The 15492-nt window shown below is 38.6% G+C and overlaps 1 protein-coding gene across 2 annotated transcripts in view; it reads right to left on the bottom strand.

Annotated features, from left to right (window-relative positions):
- Nucleotides 1-51: 51 nt before the first annotated feature.
- elovl1b (ELOVL fatty acid elongase 1b) overlaps nucleotides 52-15492 on the bottom strand; it is a 30144-nt gene continuing 14703 nt past the window's right edge. The window contains exons 3-10 of one of the 2 annotated variants that reach the window (XM_081357771.1): nucleotides 11894-11977; nucleotides 6194-6295; nucleotides 3945-4135; nucleotides 3654-3734; nucleotides 3497-3553; nucleotides 3304-3409; nucleotides 2908-3044; nucleotides 52-1731 (exon numbers count right to left, since the gene is read on the bottom strand). In XM_081357771.1, the coding sequence (XP_081213897.1) occupies nucleotides 1393-1731; nucleotides 2908-3044; nucleotides 3304-3409; nucleotides 3497-3553; nucleotides 3654-3734; nucleotides 3945-4135; nucleotides 6194-6254 (972 nt within the window). In that variant the 5' untranslated portion in view covers nucleotides 6255-6295; nucleotides 11894-11977 and the 3' untranslated portion in view covers nucleotides 52-1392. The remainder of the gene's footprint in view (nucleotides 1732-2907; nucleotides 3045-3303; nucleotides 3410-3496; nucleotides 3554-3653; nucleotides 3735-3944; nucleotides 4136-6193; nucleotides 6296-11893; nucleotides 11978-15492) is intronic. The other variant, XM_081357772.1, reaches the window with a different exon arrangement.

Raw genomic sequence — 15492 nt, 5'->3', positions numbered from 1 at the left:
AACCTAAGGCCAGATTCTGGTAAATGAGGACCAAAGTGCGACATAAAACATGATTCTTGAGCAAATGACTTTTATTAGCATGACCTGATATTGGAGAGAGACTTGGTTTCTTCTTTTCCTGAATCTTCAGTCTTCCACATGTAGAACTCATTGTAGCTATGACGATCTGGGCTGTACTTCCCGAGATAGGCATGAGGATGACATCCTTCTGAGTCACTGTACAAATCCCATGTAAACGCCCTGTTCTCCCAGCTTGCCAAGAGGAGCGCCCTGAACTCTGCCCTACATTAACGCACACCTGCTGGGGAAAAAAAGAAAAAAGACGGGAGGAATTTAGCCAAACAAAGGCGAAGCTTGAATAAACAGGAGCGCGAACTATACGCACAAACTAGTGCACTGTGAGCTTGAAGTCATTTGTTCCTACACGACCTTCTCTTCTCCCTCGCACACACACGGTGTAGGACGCTTGCTCATCTAGTTTTCCTCTGTTGCTTTTCAGGAACTGAATGGACTTTTTGTTTACATCCAACATGCTGCACATACTCTAGATGACAAATGCAGATTATGAAGAAGTGCGGCGTGCACACACACTGCATTTCTTTATAAACCACATCCGATGGAAGCCAACCGACTGCCCTCGAACGGCCGATGAATCCTAAAACGCGAGAGCGAACACCTGATGACAAAATGTTATACAAAAAGTATTTTAATATGTCAACCATTGGCATTGGAGATGCCAAATACCACGTGGGAATGTCAGCTGGAATTGTAGGTCAAATTCCTTTGACCTGCACTGATTTTATTCGAGGAGGAACTGTGCCATTGAACAGCATAACTTACATGAAATAAACAGATAACTGTATTTTAAAATGGAAATTATTGAATTTTTGTATTTATTTCAATAGTAACAATATTCAACGTAACGTATCAATCCCGTTAGTTTATACGGTACAACTATTTACAGATGTAATTCAAGTTTGATGTTGACTGTACAGAGTCTGCTGTTGGGGGGAGTATGAAAGACACACACATCTGTGTGTGTGTGTGTGTGTGTGTGTTTGTGTGTGTGTGTGTGTTTGTTTGCGGCCATCTGTGAATTCGTTCTGTTGAGCAACATCAGCGGAGGATGCATCAAGTCAGGACTTTTCCTCTTCCTCTTCTCTTAATTAATGCTCAATAATTATTCTTTAGATTAATTTATGACAAAAAAAATAAACAAATGGGGTTAAAGGCATTCATATCCCCATGTACTTATTTAATGTACACATTTAAAAAAAAAAAAAAAAAAAATTGAAAATGAAAGGTCCCAAAACACTCTTTGGACTCCATAGTGCCATTCCGCAGGTTCTCCTGGTCATCCGTTTTGGGTCTTTTCCTCCTGACCTCAGCCTCTCAGGCATTCTTCATCTTGCCGTTGAGAGTGCTTCCGTTCTCGTGGTGTTTCTTCCCGTTGCTCTGGCCGTTTGCATGTACGCCATGGCCGTTCGAAACTACCGACGAGCCGTTGGCCACTGTGGTAGATCCATTAGCCTTGCCGTTCTGGGTGAGCTTTTGGGTGTTCTTCGGTAGCCTCCTGCCCTTCACGTACGCCTGGTACCAGAAGTTCGAGAATAGCACGAAGAAGAAGGTCCCATACATCCAGATGAGGTGAATGAACAGAGGCACCTGGTAGTCGCAGCTCTTCATGAAGTACCACTGGGTTACATGAAGAGACACCAACACAAACTGGATCTGTTGAGAAGAATAAGGAAGTCTGAGTTTTTGGTATAGTTTGAAGACATCTTTAAAGGGATGGTTTGTGAAAAACAAAAATAAATGTGTAATATTAATGCAGCACTTTTCAAACAACACCAGTTCAGAGTTGTGAAAGCTTGTTCCACCACAGAGTAAAAAGAAATTGCGACTTTTTAATCTCACAATTCTGACTTTTTCCCCCGCAATTGTGAGTTTACATCAATTCTATTTCACAATTCTGAGTTTATATCTCACAATTCTGACTTTTTCCCCCGTAATTGTGAGTTTATATCTCGCAATTCTGACTTCATATCTCGCAATTCTGACTTCTTTTCTCAGAATTGTGAAATATAAACTCGCAATTGCAAGAAAAAGTCACAATTATCTTTTAAAATGTTTTATTCTGTGGCGGAAACAGTCATTCTAAAATTTAAAGGGTTATTTTACTCGAATAAAAAAAAAACTGTCATCATTTACTCCCCCTTAAAGGGATAGTTCACCCAAAAACGAAAATTGTATGAATTTCTCCAGACCTGTATGCATTTCCTTCTTCTGCTAAACACAAAAGAAGATATTTTGAAGAATGTCAGTAACCAAACAGTTGATGAACCCTATTGACATCCACAGTATTTTTTACTCAGTTGGGCCCATCAACTGTTAGGTTACCAATATTCTTCAAAATATCTTCCTTTGTGTTCAGCAGAAGACAGAAATTCATACAGGTTTGAAACAACTTGAGGTGAGTAAATGATGACAGATAACTCCTCCACTGCTTTTCTTTCCATCCAGTGAGCTGTTGACTGAATTTGTAAATTGGATCAACCGATTCACTGAAAAGAACGATTCTTTCCCGAATCAGATTCTTTGATCTCTGACCTCAACTCATTTGAGGGGATTATCAGTGAATAATTACTTAAATTTCTGTTTGTTTCTCACAACTTCGGAAGCCTTGGAATAAGTTGAGTAGACCCTTTTTACGGGCCTTTTTTGGTCCATTTTGAAGCTTGACAGTCATGGACATGGACATTTTGAGGAGTCTTTAAGTATATCCTTTTGGTGTTTTGTGTAACAAAACAAGAAGGTGAATAAATAATGACAAATTTCAGGGTGAACTATCCCTTCAACATCCACACAGGTGAGTTTTATTCTGCTCTACAAATAGATTAAACATACCAGCTGAATTGCAGTCATGTATTTCTTCCACCAGAGGAACTTCTGGAAGCGAGGCCCGGCAGCAGAAAGGCCGTAGTAGGAGTACATGATCACATGGACACAAGAGTTGATCATGGCATGGAAGGAGCCCATTCCACCTGCAGGAAACATTGCAATGAGTCTTAAATGTGAGTGCTAAAGCAGTAAAACAACACACTCTGATGACCACCAACACCAAGAGCTTTATTTACAAAAACCATTAGAACATGCAAAAGTTCCTGGCTTGTTGAAAAGCATGTCTGACTGGAATAGAATATATTTGTCAGGGCACACAAACAGGTCACGTCAACTGAATCAGCATGCGCCATTCATGTAAATATCTGCTGACTGACCCAGATGGGAAGGAGAATGGCTCACCTGGTGCATAGCTCACGCCCCACCACCACGTCCAGGGCATGAAGGAATGGTGGAAGATGTGCAGGAAGGTGATCTGACCGTGTTTCTTGCGCAGCACAAAAAACACCTGAGAATAATACATCATTCATCAATACATGAACCGACATAACTAGTTTAAAATCAGAAGTTTTGGAGTAGTGTATTTAAATCTTACAGTGTCCATAAGCTCAATGAACTTTGAAAACAGGAATAACCAGGCGACTCTTGTCATCTAGGAAAAAAAGACATCTTTAATATGGAGAATTTTATTATTTATGCACAAACTGCAGTAATATTTGAGTATATTACAGGGTACAGAAAGCAAATCTTACTCTGAGTGCCTGAGGGCTGTCTGAATAATCACATGGGTCACATCTCCACGTGTATCCTGTTGCCCACCCCGACATCATGAACTACACATCAAGTAAAGATTGAAGAGTATATCAATTTATCTTCAGGAACTGGTTGTGAGCAGCAAAGCAAAAACAGAATAGCGTCTCCATAATGGATCAAATGTTACACGCCTCTCGATGTGCCAATACAGAAAAACAAACGTGTATTCAAGATCAAACACATCTGCGCAGTCACGCCACCTAGCAGAATGAATATCTCCTGGTTCTCACCTCATATACGATATACGCAGACAGGACAACCAAGGACAAGTTGTAAATGATCATAGCTTCTTTCAACTGGAAGGGTTTACGGTTGGCCATAAACTTAGGGCCGGCGTACAGTACGAAGAAAAGATAAGCAAGTAGAATAACAGACATACTGACTGGAGTCCCCATTAGGGGGTAATCCTTCAACCGTGGGTCTAGAAGGAGAGAGAGAGAGAGAAAAACACAGCTCTTTTACATACAGCAACAGCTTAACAGAGATTTCACACACAAAAATCAACTACATTTTATTCAAATATTATAATTGGATGAAAACGGTTTCTCCAAAAAGATTTGACCGTTATGAATTAGTGTTGGGGAAATGTATCGACAAGGCCAACATTCTGAATTTTGAGCGTTTTAGCTTTAGCAATTTTAGCTTCCTTGTATCGGTCTAAAAAAATCTATTGACAGCCTTGTAAATGCATAATAAACTATTTCTGACATTCTTCTGACAGTAAATTGAGCATATTGTGTCAAATAAATGTTAATTTCAGATATTTTGTGTACACACTCTCAAAACAAGCAAATGCTAATGCCTCTAGTATTTAGCATTTCCCAGATGGCAAGTTGCATTCCATTCTGAAATGTCAGACCACAACTCATAACACTTTGTTAACTTTGTTGCTTTTACTACAGTCAATTTCACTTTCACATCAACTAATATCATGGCAGAGAAACAGTTTAGAAATCTCGTTAAACATGTTGCAATTTTAATAGCCATTTCAGCTAGCATTTGTTGTTATCAAATTGTATTGTGTATATACCAAGGATGCAAACTCACCAGGGGTGAAAATAAAAAAAATATCAGCTTTTTCCTTATCAGAAAATAAGGAAAAACTCGACAAAGACTTTTTTTTTAAACAAAATCTATTTTCAGTTGTCTGAGACTACATACACACTGTTTTTATGGAACCCATTCAATAAGGCTATATACTAAATCTACAAGTACTACTACTACTAATAATTATTATTATTATATATTTCTATTTTATTAAATTATAAGATTTTTAAAGTCCTCCTGTGGTGAAAATCAAGTTTTTATTGTTGTTTATACATCTATGTGGTGTTTTTAATATGCTTTAAGACAAACCATGTGCAAATTCATCGGTCAACACCCATTGCTGAGTATTTTCTTCTTAAAACTGCAGTGAACCAAAGACAGTCTCAAAAACACGGTTTGAAATCGCTGGTGTTTCTGACGTCACAAACTACCTTGTAACTGATCACGACAACGTGTGATCGTCAACGAGTGGATCTCTGAGCTGGTGTGAGTAAGTGGAGGCAGGGTGGGGCGGGGCTAATTTGCATATTCATAGAGCCACGTATACTAAATGGAACAAGGGTGTAGAGCAGGGATGGGCAACTTCGGTCCTGGAGGGCCACTGTCCTACAGAGTTTAACATCAACCCTAATAAAACACACCTGAACAAGTTAATCAAGGTCCTCAGGATTGCTAGAAAATTACAGGCAGGTGATTTTTTCAGGGTTGGAGCTAAATTCTGTAGGACAGTGGCCCTCCAGGACTGAAGTTGCCCATCCCTGGTGTAGAGTTACATTCAATCTATTTTAAGGCATGAAGAATTTTATTTTCAAGGAAAACACTTTAACACGTAATTTTGGTGATCAAAGATGAGTTTTAAGGGATAAAATGATGGACTACAGGTGGACTTTAAAGGGATAGTTCACCCAAAAATGAAAATTCTGTCATCATTTACTCTCCCTCAAGTTGTTCCAAACCTGTATGACTTTCTTTCTTCTGCTAAACACAAAAGAAGATATTTTGAAGAAAGTCGGTAACCAAACGACTGATGGACCCCATTGACTTCCATAGTAGGAAAAAAAATTACTATGGATATCAATGGGGACCAGCAACTGTTTAATTACCAACCTTCTTTAAAATATCTTCTTTTGTGTTTAGCAGAAGAAAGGAAATCATACAGGTTTGGAACAACTTGAGGGAGAGTAAATGATGACAGAATTTTCATTTTTGGGTGAACTATCCCTTTAAGAATTAAAAAAATTAAGCATAATTTTAGAACAAAAAAAATTAAAATTAAAAATTACAAACCTAATATAAGTATGCATCCCTGGTATACTAGCTAATACAAGATTGTCCATTGAAAAAGTCATATTGGTTCACCATTAATCTGAATAGAAGCAGATTCAGGACTACTTAATGTATCTGTAATCATTTCATGAACGTGCATTTTTACCTGTTCCTGCTAAGAGGCTGTCATAGACCTCCAGTACTCTGTCTTTCACCATCTCCAGCATTTTCACTGACGTCAGCTTCACGTTTGACTACACAAAAGCACCTGTGAGGGCGAACAGAGATGTTGTCAGTTCAGAGTATAATGTCACGTGGCACAAAACATGCATGAGTGCAGATAGTGCGATTCCTCAGTCAGTACTTGATCTCCACACAGGGTTTTCTACCAGTCAGTCTTATTGAGTTAAATGCCAAACAAAAAAAAATGCAGTTAGTGTTTGTGAGGGATGGAATGAATTCACTGTATCAGGTGACTTCAACAGCTGAGCCAGTAAAAATGAAAGACCTTGAACCACACACTGGAAACATGTGATGTTCATCTCGTGTCTAGCCAGATGCTGCACTGAATTTGTCTCTTACAAATGTGAATACAGAAACACTTACTCAAACCTCTACTACAGTTCAGAAAAAAAAAACATGTATTGTATCAGAAATAATCACTTAAAACGGTTGGAAAGCAAAACATTTTATTCCTGATTTGATTTCTCCATTTATTCCAAATTCTGTTTCATTGTCACTTTCCCTCCATGCATTTCTTTTTCCTGATGTTGGGAGGTGTGGCCACAGGAGGGAGTGGAAACGGCACAAGTGAGGTAATGTTTTCCTCATTTTAACCTTCATGAAACGCTCGGTCACCTCCACCATGAATGTGTCAATGCTTGAGCTTTGATACAATAACCATTAATGGATTCAATATAGCTGACTAAAGCGGAGTCTGATCTTATCACAGATCTTCGTTCCAACTGAACTCTGGGTAAACACAGGAAGAATTCAGGCGTGTCGCACACTTTAGTTTGAAGTCTTTCTTTTCAATAAAACAAAGAAGTTCCTAAAGAAAGCTGGGAGGAAAGACTGTACAAAGACGGTACAGAAAACACTACAGCAACCTCCCGCTACCCAGTACCTGTGTGACTCGTCATAGACAAACAGAGAAGTAGTTACGGCTACAAGGTTCCCCCACAAGACGCATGCATATTAACCGCTAAAGCGCCAAAAGTTACAGACTGCAGCTTTAACAAATGCAGGTGTAAAAATTCACCTTGGCTCTGCTGCATTGAATGTGCATCTCATTATATGATAGTAATATAATATTTATATATATGAAGAGTTCAGATGCAAAAGCCTCTAAGTGCCATCTGAAATTTGCTTCTAGAATGATCATTTTTATCAAGCTCGTATATTTAAGTTCAGTAATTTCACTTAAATGACAGTTAATAGGTAATCTTCATTGCCATTTAAGTGAAATTATTGAATTTAAATATGAGCTTGATAAAAATGATCATTCTAGAAGAAAATTTCAGATGGCACTTTTGCATCTGAACTCTTCATATACACACACAGGCACAGTCGGGAATATTGAATTGGGCTCTCTTTCACATCTTCTTGCACTTGAAAGGGCAAAATCACACAAAGTATCCTATTAAATATAGTTGGTTGTCTTGAGTGAATGTTAAGAGTTGAGGAAAAAAACGCATGTGTACAGTATGTCATTAATGCTAATCAAACAACAAAAGACAAAGAGAAAATCAATCACTCACTGCTCTTGTCTGAACAACTTTTTTATTAAGGATTCATCTGTGTTTAATTTTTACATTTGATTACTTTATTAAATTTCTGTATCTGAAAACTACTGTTAGAGCTACCTGAAAATGTACCTGAAAAGCACTTTGTTTCTTTTTTCTGTTGTATTTGTGCGATTACTGACTGTTCATATGTCTTTAATAATGTTTAATAAAAAATTGGATTAGAGAATTGTGAATTTTGCCAAAACAGTTTAACATGGTAAAAAATATTTATGGCCGATAAATTTTCTTAAATCACCAGCCATTGGCAGGTGTGGCAAAAAGTTACGTTTAGGTGTGTTTATATATACACACAAAGATAATAGATTTTACATTTATTATAAAATGAATTGTATATTAATTATTAGATATATGTGCATGCAAACAGATACTTTTTTTATATGAATTATGTATTTATACAAAAAAGGGTCACTCAAAACTACAGCCAAATGTAATCCACTGACCCATTCAGTAGTCATGTATATGAGGATATATTTTTATAACCGTATATTTAGATAAGATTAGCAGTAAATTACTCATTTACAGCCTCGATACAATGATGTGCCCATATCAGCAGGGAAATATATGGCCCAACTGTCCTTCTGATAACATATATACACACACAGACTGACTGGCTCTCATTGGTCAAAATAATGATTTCATCTAAAGAGCAATTATAGCAACGAGAGGGAACAATGTATAAAGGGTCAATAAATGCTGTCTTTACCTTCCAAGGGCTCCACTCACATGAACAAACAGCTCTGCCTTCCCCACCACCCAACATCTGCTCTATAGCAACGATGGAAACTTCTCTTAAATGGCAAGTTCAGAGAGAAAACTGACAAACCCAGACTGGTTCGCTCACATATTCTCTGTGTAGATCCCTGGATTGGGGCACACAGATGTCATTTGAGATGCTAGTGATAGTGGGAGAGCAACTATGGGCTAGCAAGCACATTCACAGACTGAAGGACTGATCAGAATCATGGACCGTTACGTCAGCACACAGAGATGTTCATAGGAAACGCACTGTGGCCTTCAGGTTCAACCACTTTCTGGTCGCTATCGCTTCAAGGAGACTGTGTGATTGTAAAAATGTGATAAAATTCCTGTTTTGTGAGTAAAATCTAAGAATTCAAACTACTGTGTCATATTGACCAGCAAATGGAAGTCAGGAGACCTGAGATAAGATAAGTGCAACACTGACTTTAGCAAAGGAAACAGCTTGAATGTACAAACAAATGCATGTGAACTTGACCGACTTATCAGAAATATTCCTTCCTTTCAGACTTCGCATAATATAAATTCATAGGAAAAAGCTCATTGATGTTTTCACAATAGTCAAGAATTAGCGGGAGTTTCTCGGAAAAAAAGCCTTTATACAGCCAGGTGTGATAGAGGTTGAACATTCAGTTCACATGGAACTTGTACAGTCTTGTTCTGTAGGGAGATCCTTTAAGGATCAAATGCACAAGGAGAAACGGAATACGTTGCAAACTAGTTTTTGAACACAGAAAGTGATCCTCATGTACACTCAATAAAAATGCATGAAGCGACTAAATGTAAATAGGCCCAGTGTGGTCTTGTACGTTTGAAACCTGTGTTTACGAAAAAAGAAAAAGAAAAAGCTGAATGCAAGCAGTGTCTGATCACGGTTGCCAATGTGGGGGAAATCGAATTGTCCAAGATATGAGAGGCATCTGTAAGACGTCTCAGGATTGTTAATGGCTGTGTGGATGCATTGTGAGGTTTTGGCATGGCTGAGAGAACACATGCCTCAGGAACTAAATTCTCCAACAGTGCAAACTCATGGAAGCCACATCTAAACACACAAAAGAGCTTTGACTTGACCAGGTCTAATTGGTGTTTATGTCTCAGTGGGTTGCATTTGGATTTGCCTCTGGATTGACTGTCCTGATAAAAATGTTCACTTCCTGGAAGGGATGCACACTTCAGAATGACAACACTATGAGTCCGTGGTCATGATGTTAGTAAACCTCTAAAATGCATTGGAAATGCATTATAAAGTCTTATGCGTTTTGTGTTTCATGGCTAAGTGTTGCGCTGTTATCATACATATGTGGAGCACGTCTCAGCAGCTCGGTTAACAAACTCCATCTCTACATATGGTGTGAGTTTGGGTTGATTATATGTTCATCTGGAAACGCAAATTACAGTGGCTGTAGCATTTGTAGCAAATATTGTTTGGCCAATATTAAACAAGGATTTGATTATGCTGTAAGGTGTAACAACAATCACCAGACAATTGGTGCCCCTTGCAGGCATTTGTTATAATACTTAATGTATTTAAGTTGATTATGTTTATATTATGTACTGTGCATTACATGTATTTTAACAGTGTTTTTCAATAAAACCTAATGATTACTTTATTTGAACCCATTATTATTTTCTTATTATCATTTTAAAGGCTATTGTTTACTTAGGTCTATTTTTATTCCCACATACAAAAAAGACCCAATTACTCAATTAATCGTCAGAAAATTCAATTGATTACTCAAATAATCATTAGTGACAGCCCTAGATTAGTTTCAATATGCAACTGAATTACTTTGCATTTTGCATTTTGTTTATTTTAAATAAATGACTATTTTTCCAGTTTTTCCTGCGCTGTTACACTACGGGAACTCACGTCAGATGCCCACACAGAAGAAAATGAATAGTTGAATAAAGTCATTATTTTTTGTTGTTTTTTGCACACAAAAAGTATTCTCGTCGCTTGATAAACTTAAGGTTGAGCCACTGTATTCACTTGGACTATTTTAACGATGTCTTTAATACTAACTTTTCTGGGCTGGCAGATGAAATTACATAGAAGCCTATGAAGGAGTGATCCAGCTCTCAGATTTCATCAAAAATATCTTAATTTGTGTTCTGAAGATTAATGAAAACCTTACGGGGTTGGAACAACATGAGGGTGAGTAATTATTGACAGAATTGTAATTTTTGGGTGAACTAACCCCTTAATTGTCATGAAAATAATGACCAAACATCTTAACGGCCCTAACATGCCCAATTTTCTTTAAGTAAAAATATATCGATTATTTAATTATTTATATTTTGACTTTTGTAAATTGAAATATGACCCAGACACATTCTTAAAGGGTTTCACTTCAGAAATGACCAATGTTATTCAGCTTATTGACCAACTCTCAAACTGATTGTCATTCTGTACTGAACCTGAATACATAAAAGAAAAGAAAATCAGATTATAATCACCTAGTCATTGAGTGAAAGTCAAACCTGAACATAACAATGCAGCATTGGTCTCTAAAGATTAGACAGGAAAAAGAGACTAACACAATGACCGTTTATGGCAACAACACCCTCATCAAAGCCCTTTAAATGCAAAAATAACTAATTCCATCGTATGTTAGCATTTAGTTTCACAGGGTAGTCCCTCTTCCTCCTCTACTCTATCAAACTTCCCCCGCTCTCTCCATCTCTCAACATAAGGAAAACATAAAGCCATATCCGGCCCTTTAAGTCTGCTTTGTGAGAATTAGCGGGCAGGCGTAAAATGACACGGTTGCTAGCAGAGACGGGGAACCACCCTGCTCTCAGCCCGTCTGTCATGTGACCAGACCTCATCAGGTCAAAAGCCACAGGCAGAAAAAGACATCTAAAGACAAGCAGAAAATCACTATTAACTGAATAATCCGTCTTTCCTTTCCTAGACAGTAGAGCACAAATCACTCTTTGAGCAAAGAATACGACTCCAAAACAAGTGCGCTTCAAAGTAACACTTCCATTTATGGGCAATAGGGAAAGTTTTAAGTACTCAAAGTGAAGCTCGAGCGACAGTTAGCTGCCGGGAGAGCGAATGGAAAGGGTGGGGTTACACACAGGCTGCGGCAACAGGCATCCTGTGAGTGAATCATGCGGCGAAAAAAAGGAACATGTTTAGAGTTAATAATAAACGGAAGAGAAGAATCACAGTATAAAAGCTGTTTGGAGAGGCGACATCTCCACTTTAACACACTTTATAATAATTAAAAGCAGTCTGCATAGGAAGGGCAGGAAAAGGACTTATGGAAAAAGTCTAAACAAAACGAACGGCTCACCTTACAAACTCCTGCCTCCTCTGAGATTCCTGATCAGTGCTGGCAGCCCAACTCTTATCTTCTCCTTCGGCGTCTGCCCTCTCACTGCGGATAGAGGAAGAAACCAGGACAGCGGTAGTGGAGAGGGAGAGGCAGAGAGAGACAGAGAGAGAGAGAGAGAGAGAGAGATAGATAGAGGGCAGGAAAAGTGGAAGGAAAGAGACAGTATAAGTGTGTGTGTTAGAGAAATGACGGTGTGACTGGTACGGCTGCCTCCTGGTCCCTCCCACCCTGACTCACTCTGTGGATGAATAACTGGCTCTGAGACAGCAAACTGGAGGATAGAGACTGAAAATGGGAGTAGGACAGAGAGATAGAGAGAGTCTGTGTATGTTTGACTAAACGGCGAGTAAGTTAGAACTATTGACCTGCAGTTTAACAGCTGTGGCGACATGGTTAGTGGTCAGTGAGAGGGCAAGGATCCTGTTACTGTATGAAAGTTGTAGGTCAACCAAGGGCTGCTCAATTATGGCAAAATCATAATTATTTTGGTCAACTTTGTAATCACAATTATTTAACACGATGAGTGGGCCATATGACCAAAAACTTACACAAAAATTTATTTAACCGATTTCAAATTTTCAATTTCACAGCAGACTACTTGGCTAACTAATGTAAGTCAAAATGTCCACAAAAAATACTGAAATTAAGTTAACAGTCAGTAATGCAATAAAAAACAAAAAGTAAAGTAAAGTACAAACAATAGGACAAATACAATAGAAAAATTATAAAAATGAAACAGTGCTTTAATTTTTTTCATGCAAGTCTATAAATATTCAGCTAACAACGTACTGCAGAAATGTAAAAATCAAATGTAAAATAAAACAGCATAGTCGTCACTATAAGAATTAAACCAGCTTTGATTCGCGAGTGATTTTCTCATTTTCTTAAGTTAGTAACATTTTAGTCCAGTCATGTAAGACAGAAAGCACAGATCCAATATACTGATTGGGCTGCACGATTAATCGCAATTTCCATGTAATTGCACTTAAACCGATTTGGCTTATCGCGATTTTGAAATCGCAAAGGCTGCGATTATTTTTTATGCGCAGCTTGTCACTGATGTACGGCTCTGGAACGCTACTCCATCTGAAAGCACTGAGAGTTTGATTCACTTATAATGTGCATTTGAAAAAGCAACATGCGTCAAACATCTTTCCAAACATGAGAAGCATTTATGAACCTCTTGTCCAACAAAAGACAACGTTTAATAACATGCTTTTACTCCAAACTCACTTCATAACGACAGTTGAGTATCCTTCTGTGAGATGGCTTTTTACACAGAATAAGGCAGTCGTGTGTTTATTAGTCATGTTAAATCAATCAAAGCGTTTCATTCTTCTATTTATTCAGCTCCAGTGATGATGCCGATAGGGATTTCCTGGAATGATGTGCGTTATCTACGTCTGCGACGGGGCATATTTGGCGTGTCTGCGTGAGAGCGCTCTCTGGCTTTCAGATGGAGCAGCATTTACTACCGATCAGACGCACTGCATTGACAAACTGCGCATAAAATAATCGCAGCCTTTGCCAAATCGCGATCGGTTTCACAATCATTAATTGTGCAGCACTAAATGATACGCATTATATTTTCTCCCAATTGTTCACGTTTACTTGTGACATAACTGACTAGGTTTACGTGGATACTTGCCAAGCCTTGCATTTTGACATATTTTTGTGTGTATTTGACCGTTTAGGCACAAACCCGAAGCCCAAAGTTCACTTGACCATATTGATAATTCATATTATCATACAAAAAACAAAGGTATCAAGTACATTGTCTTAATTGATAGAATACAAGAATAAAATAGAATAAAATTTTAAAGAAAATAGATTTTGATCCTGTTTATCCTGTTTTGGATTATGTTACAACACTGCTGGGAAAACCCTGTAAAGAGTGATGCAATTTATTGATCTATATTGTTATTGTTCATGATTGACATGATGACTATTAGAAAGTATTTATGACAGATTATAAAATCAAGTTTGAAATTGTTCACAAGCATGCCAACTGCATCTAAGATAGTTTTGTGTTATCTCAATGCAATCAAAAGTTATGGCATTCTGAGCCATGGTAGACAAACCAATAAACCATAACCCAAAATCAACCAACCTACCCAAAATCCAGTTTCATTGGCTGCACTTTTAAATGACGTTGGATATCACTGCGTAATAATCACGACACGATCGGATCCCGGAAGTCCTATAGCTTTAGCCAAGCATCATGTCATGTCACTCCGTGAGGATTTTCTCAAGATTTACGCATCATGTTATATTGTGTGTGGGCTCGTTTCAATCTAAACAACCTGCTCTAAATAAAGCTGTGCGATTTACTATGGTTTACTAATGTTTTTCGAAGTTACAAAGCAGAACGTGGTGCAAAAGCCTCATCAGTAAACTTTTAAAGTTTTTTAAGTCATCAAATTGCGATCAGTTCGTGAGATCGACCAAACCTACTGACTACTGATCAGGTCATATAATGTGATTACTGGCCGATACCTATCTGTGGCCGATTGATCGGAGCATCCCTAAGAATTATTTGTCATTTAATGTTTTCCCTAATATAACAATACAAATAACCTACATATTCTTACTAAAACATCTTAATACATAATTTAAAAAAATACAATGCAGAGAAAACAGTGAACTTTTCTGAGTGAGGCAATTTGAACTGACTCATCGAAATAAATCATACATATCAACGGTAAAGGCCAATTCACACCAAGAACGAAAACTATAAAGATAACCATAACAATAACCACATTAGCATCTACACCAATAAACAATAACGCTGTTTATTCTAAGCACACATTGCAGTTTTGGTTGTCTGCCGCTTTAAATTAAGTTTTATGTAACAAAGTTTGGGAGGAGCACGTTAAGGTAATCAACCAATCAGCACAAGAAGAAGCCGGTATAAAATGTAGCCTTCCCTCACCTCTGTCCTATGACAGTTTCACCGCATCCCTCCACCACCCCATCACCTCACTCTTGGCTGGTTTTCTATCCCAGTCAAAAGGGGGAAGTATTCTGGGTTCGGGACAAATTCCGGACATCTTGCTCTCACACAGTGAGGGCAAGATGTGGAGCTTCTGGTCCTTCCCATGGGGGGCCAGTCGTCTAATTCGAGGCTCCGCTGGACGATCAGATGTCGATTGCTGCATCGGAGGGTGAGCTTGAGTCCTCCGGGGATGAAAACTTGGTTACATTGCCCCCTACGGGGAGCCTGACCCAGAACTGACCCAAAACTCGGGTTGCCTGAGCCTGACCCAGAACTGACGGCTATGTTTTCCCGGGCCGCTGAGAGAGTTGGGCTCGAGGGAAGGACTCCACAGTGTCCCAAACCCCCGAGGTTGGACGATTGGTCTCTCGGGGCAGCTCGTGCTGGTTCTCAGCGCACTGCCCTAGCACATTTCTTTCCGGAAGTACATGAAGAGGTCACCAAATCGTGGACGGCACCTTTTTCAGCCAGAAACCAGTCTGCTCTTCGGGAGATGGTGACCGCATCACTCCCTCCCCCGGAGGAGGGCAGGGTGGAGAATCTTCTGTTCAATTTTGTTTCA

The sequence above is a fragment of the Scardinius erythrophthalmus genome (assembly GCF_964197995.2).
Source record: "Scardinius erythrophthalmus genome assembly, chromosome: 25".
In the NCBI taxonomy this organism is placed as follows: Eukaryota; Metazoa; Chordata; class Actinopteri; order Cypriniformes; family Leuciscidae; genus Scardinius; species Scardinius erythrophthalmus.
The sequence above is the reverse complement of the archived record's forward strand: the minus strand, read 5'-3'. Positions and strand labels throughout refer to the sequence as shown.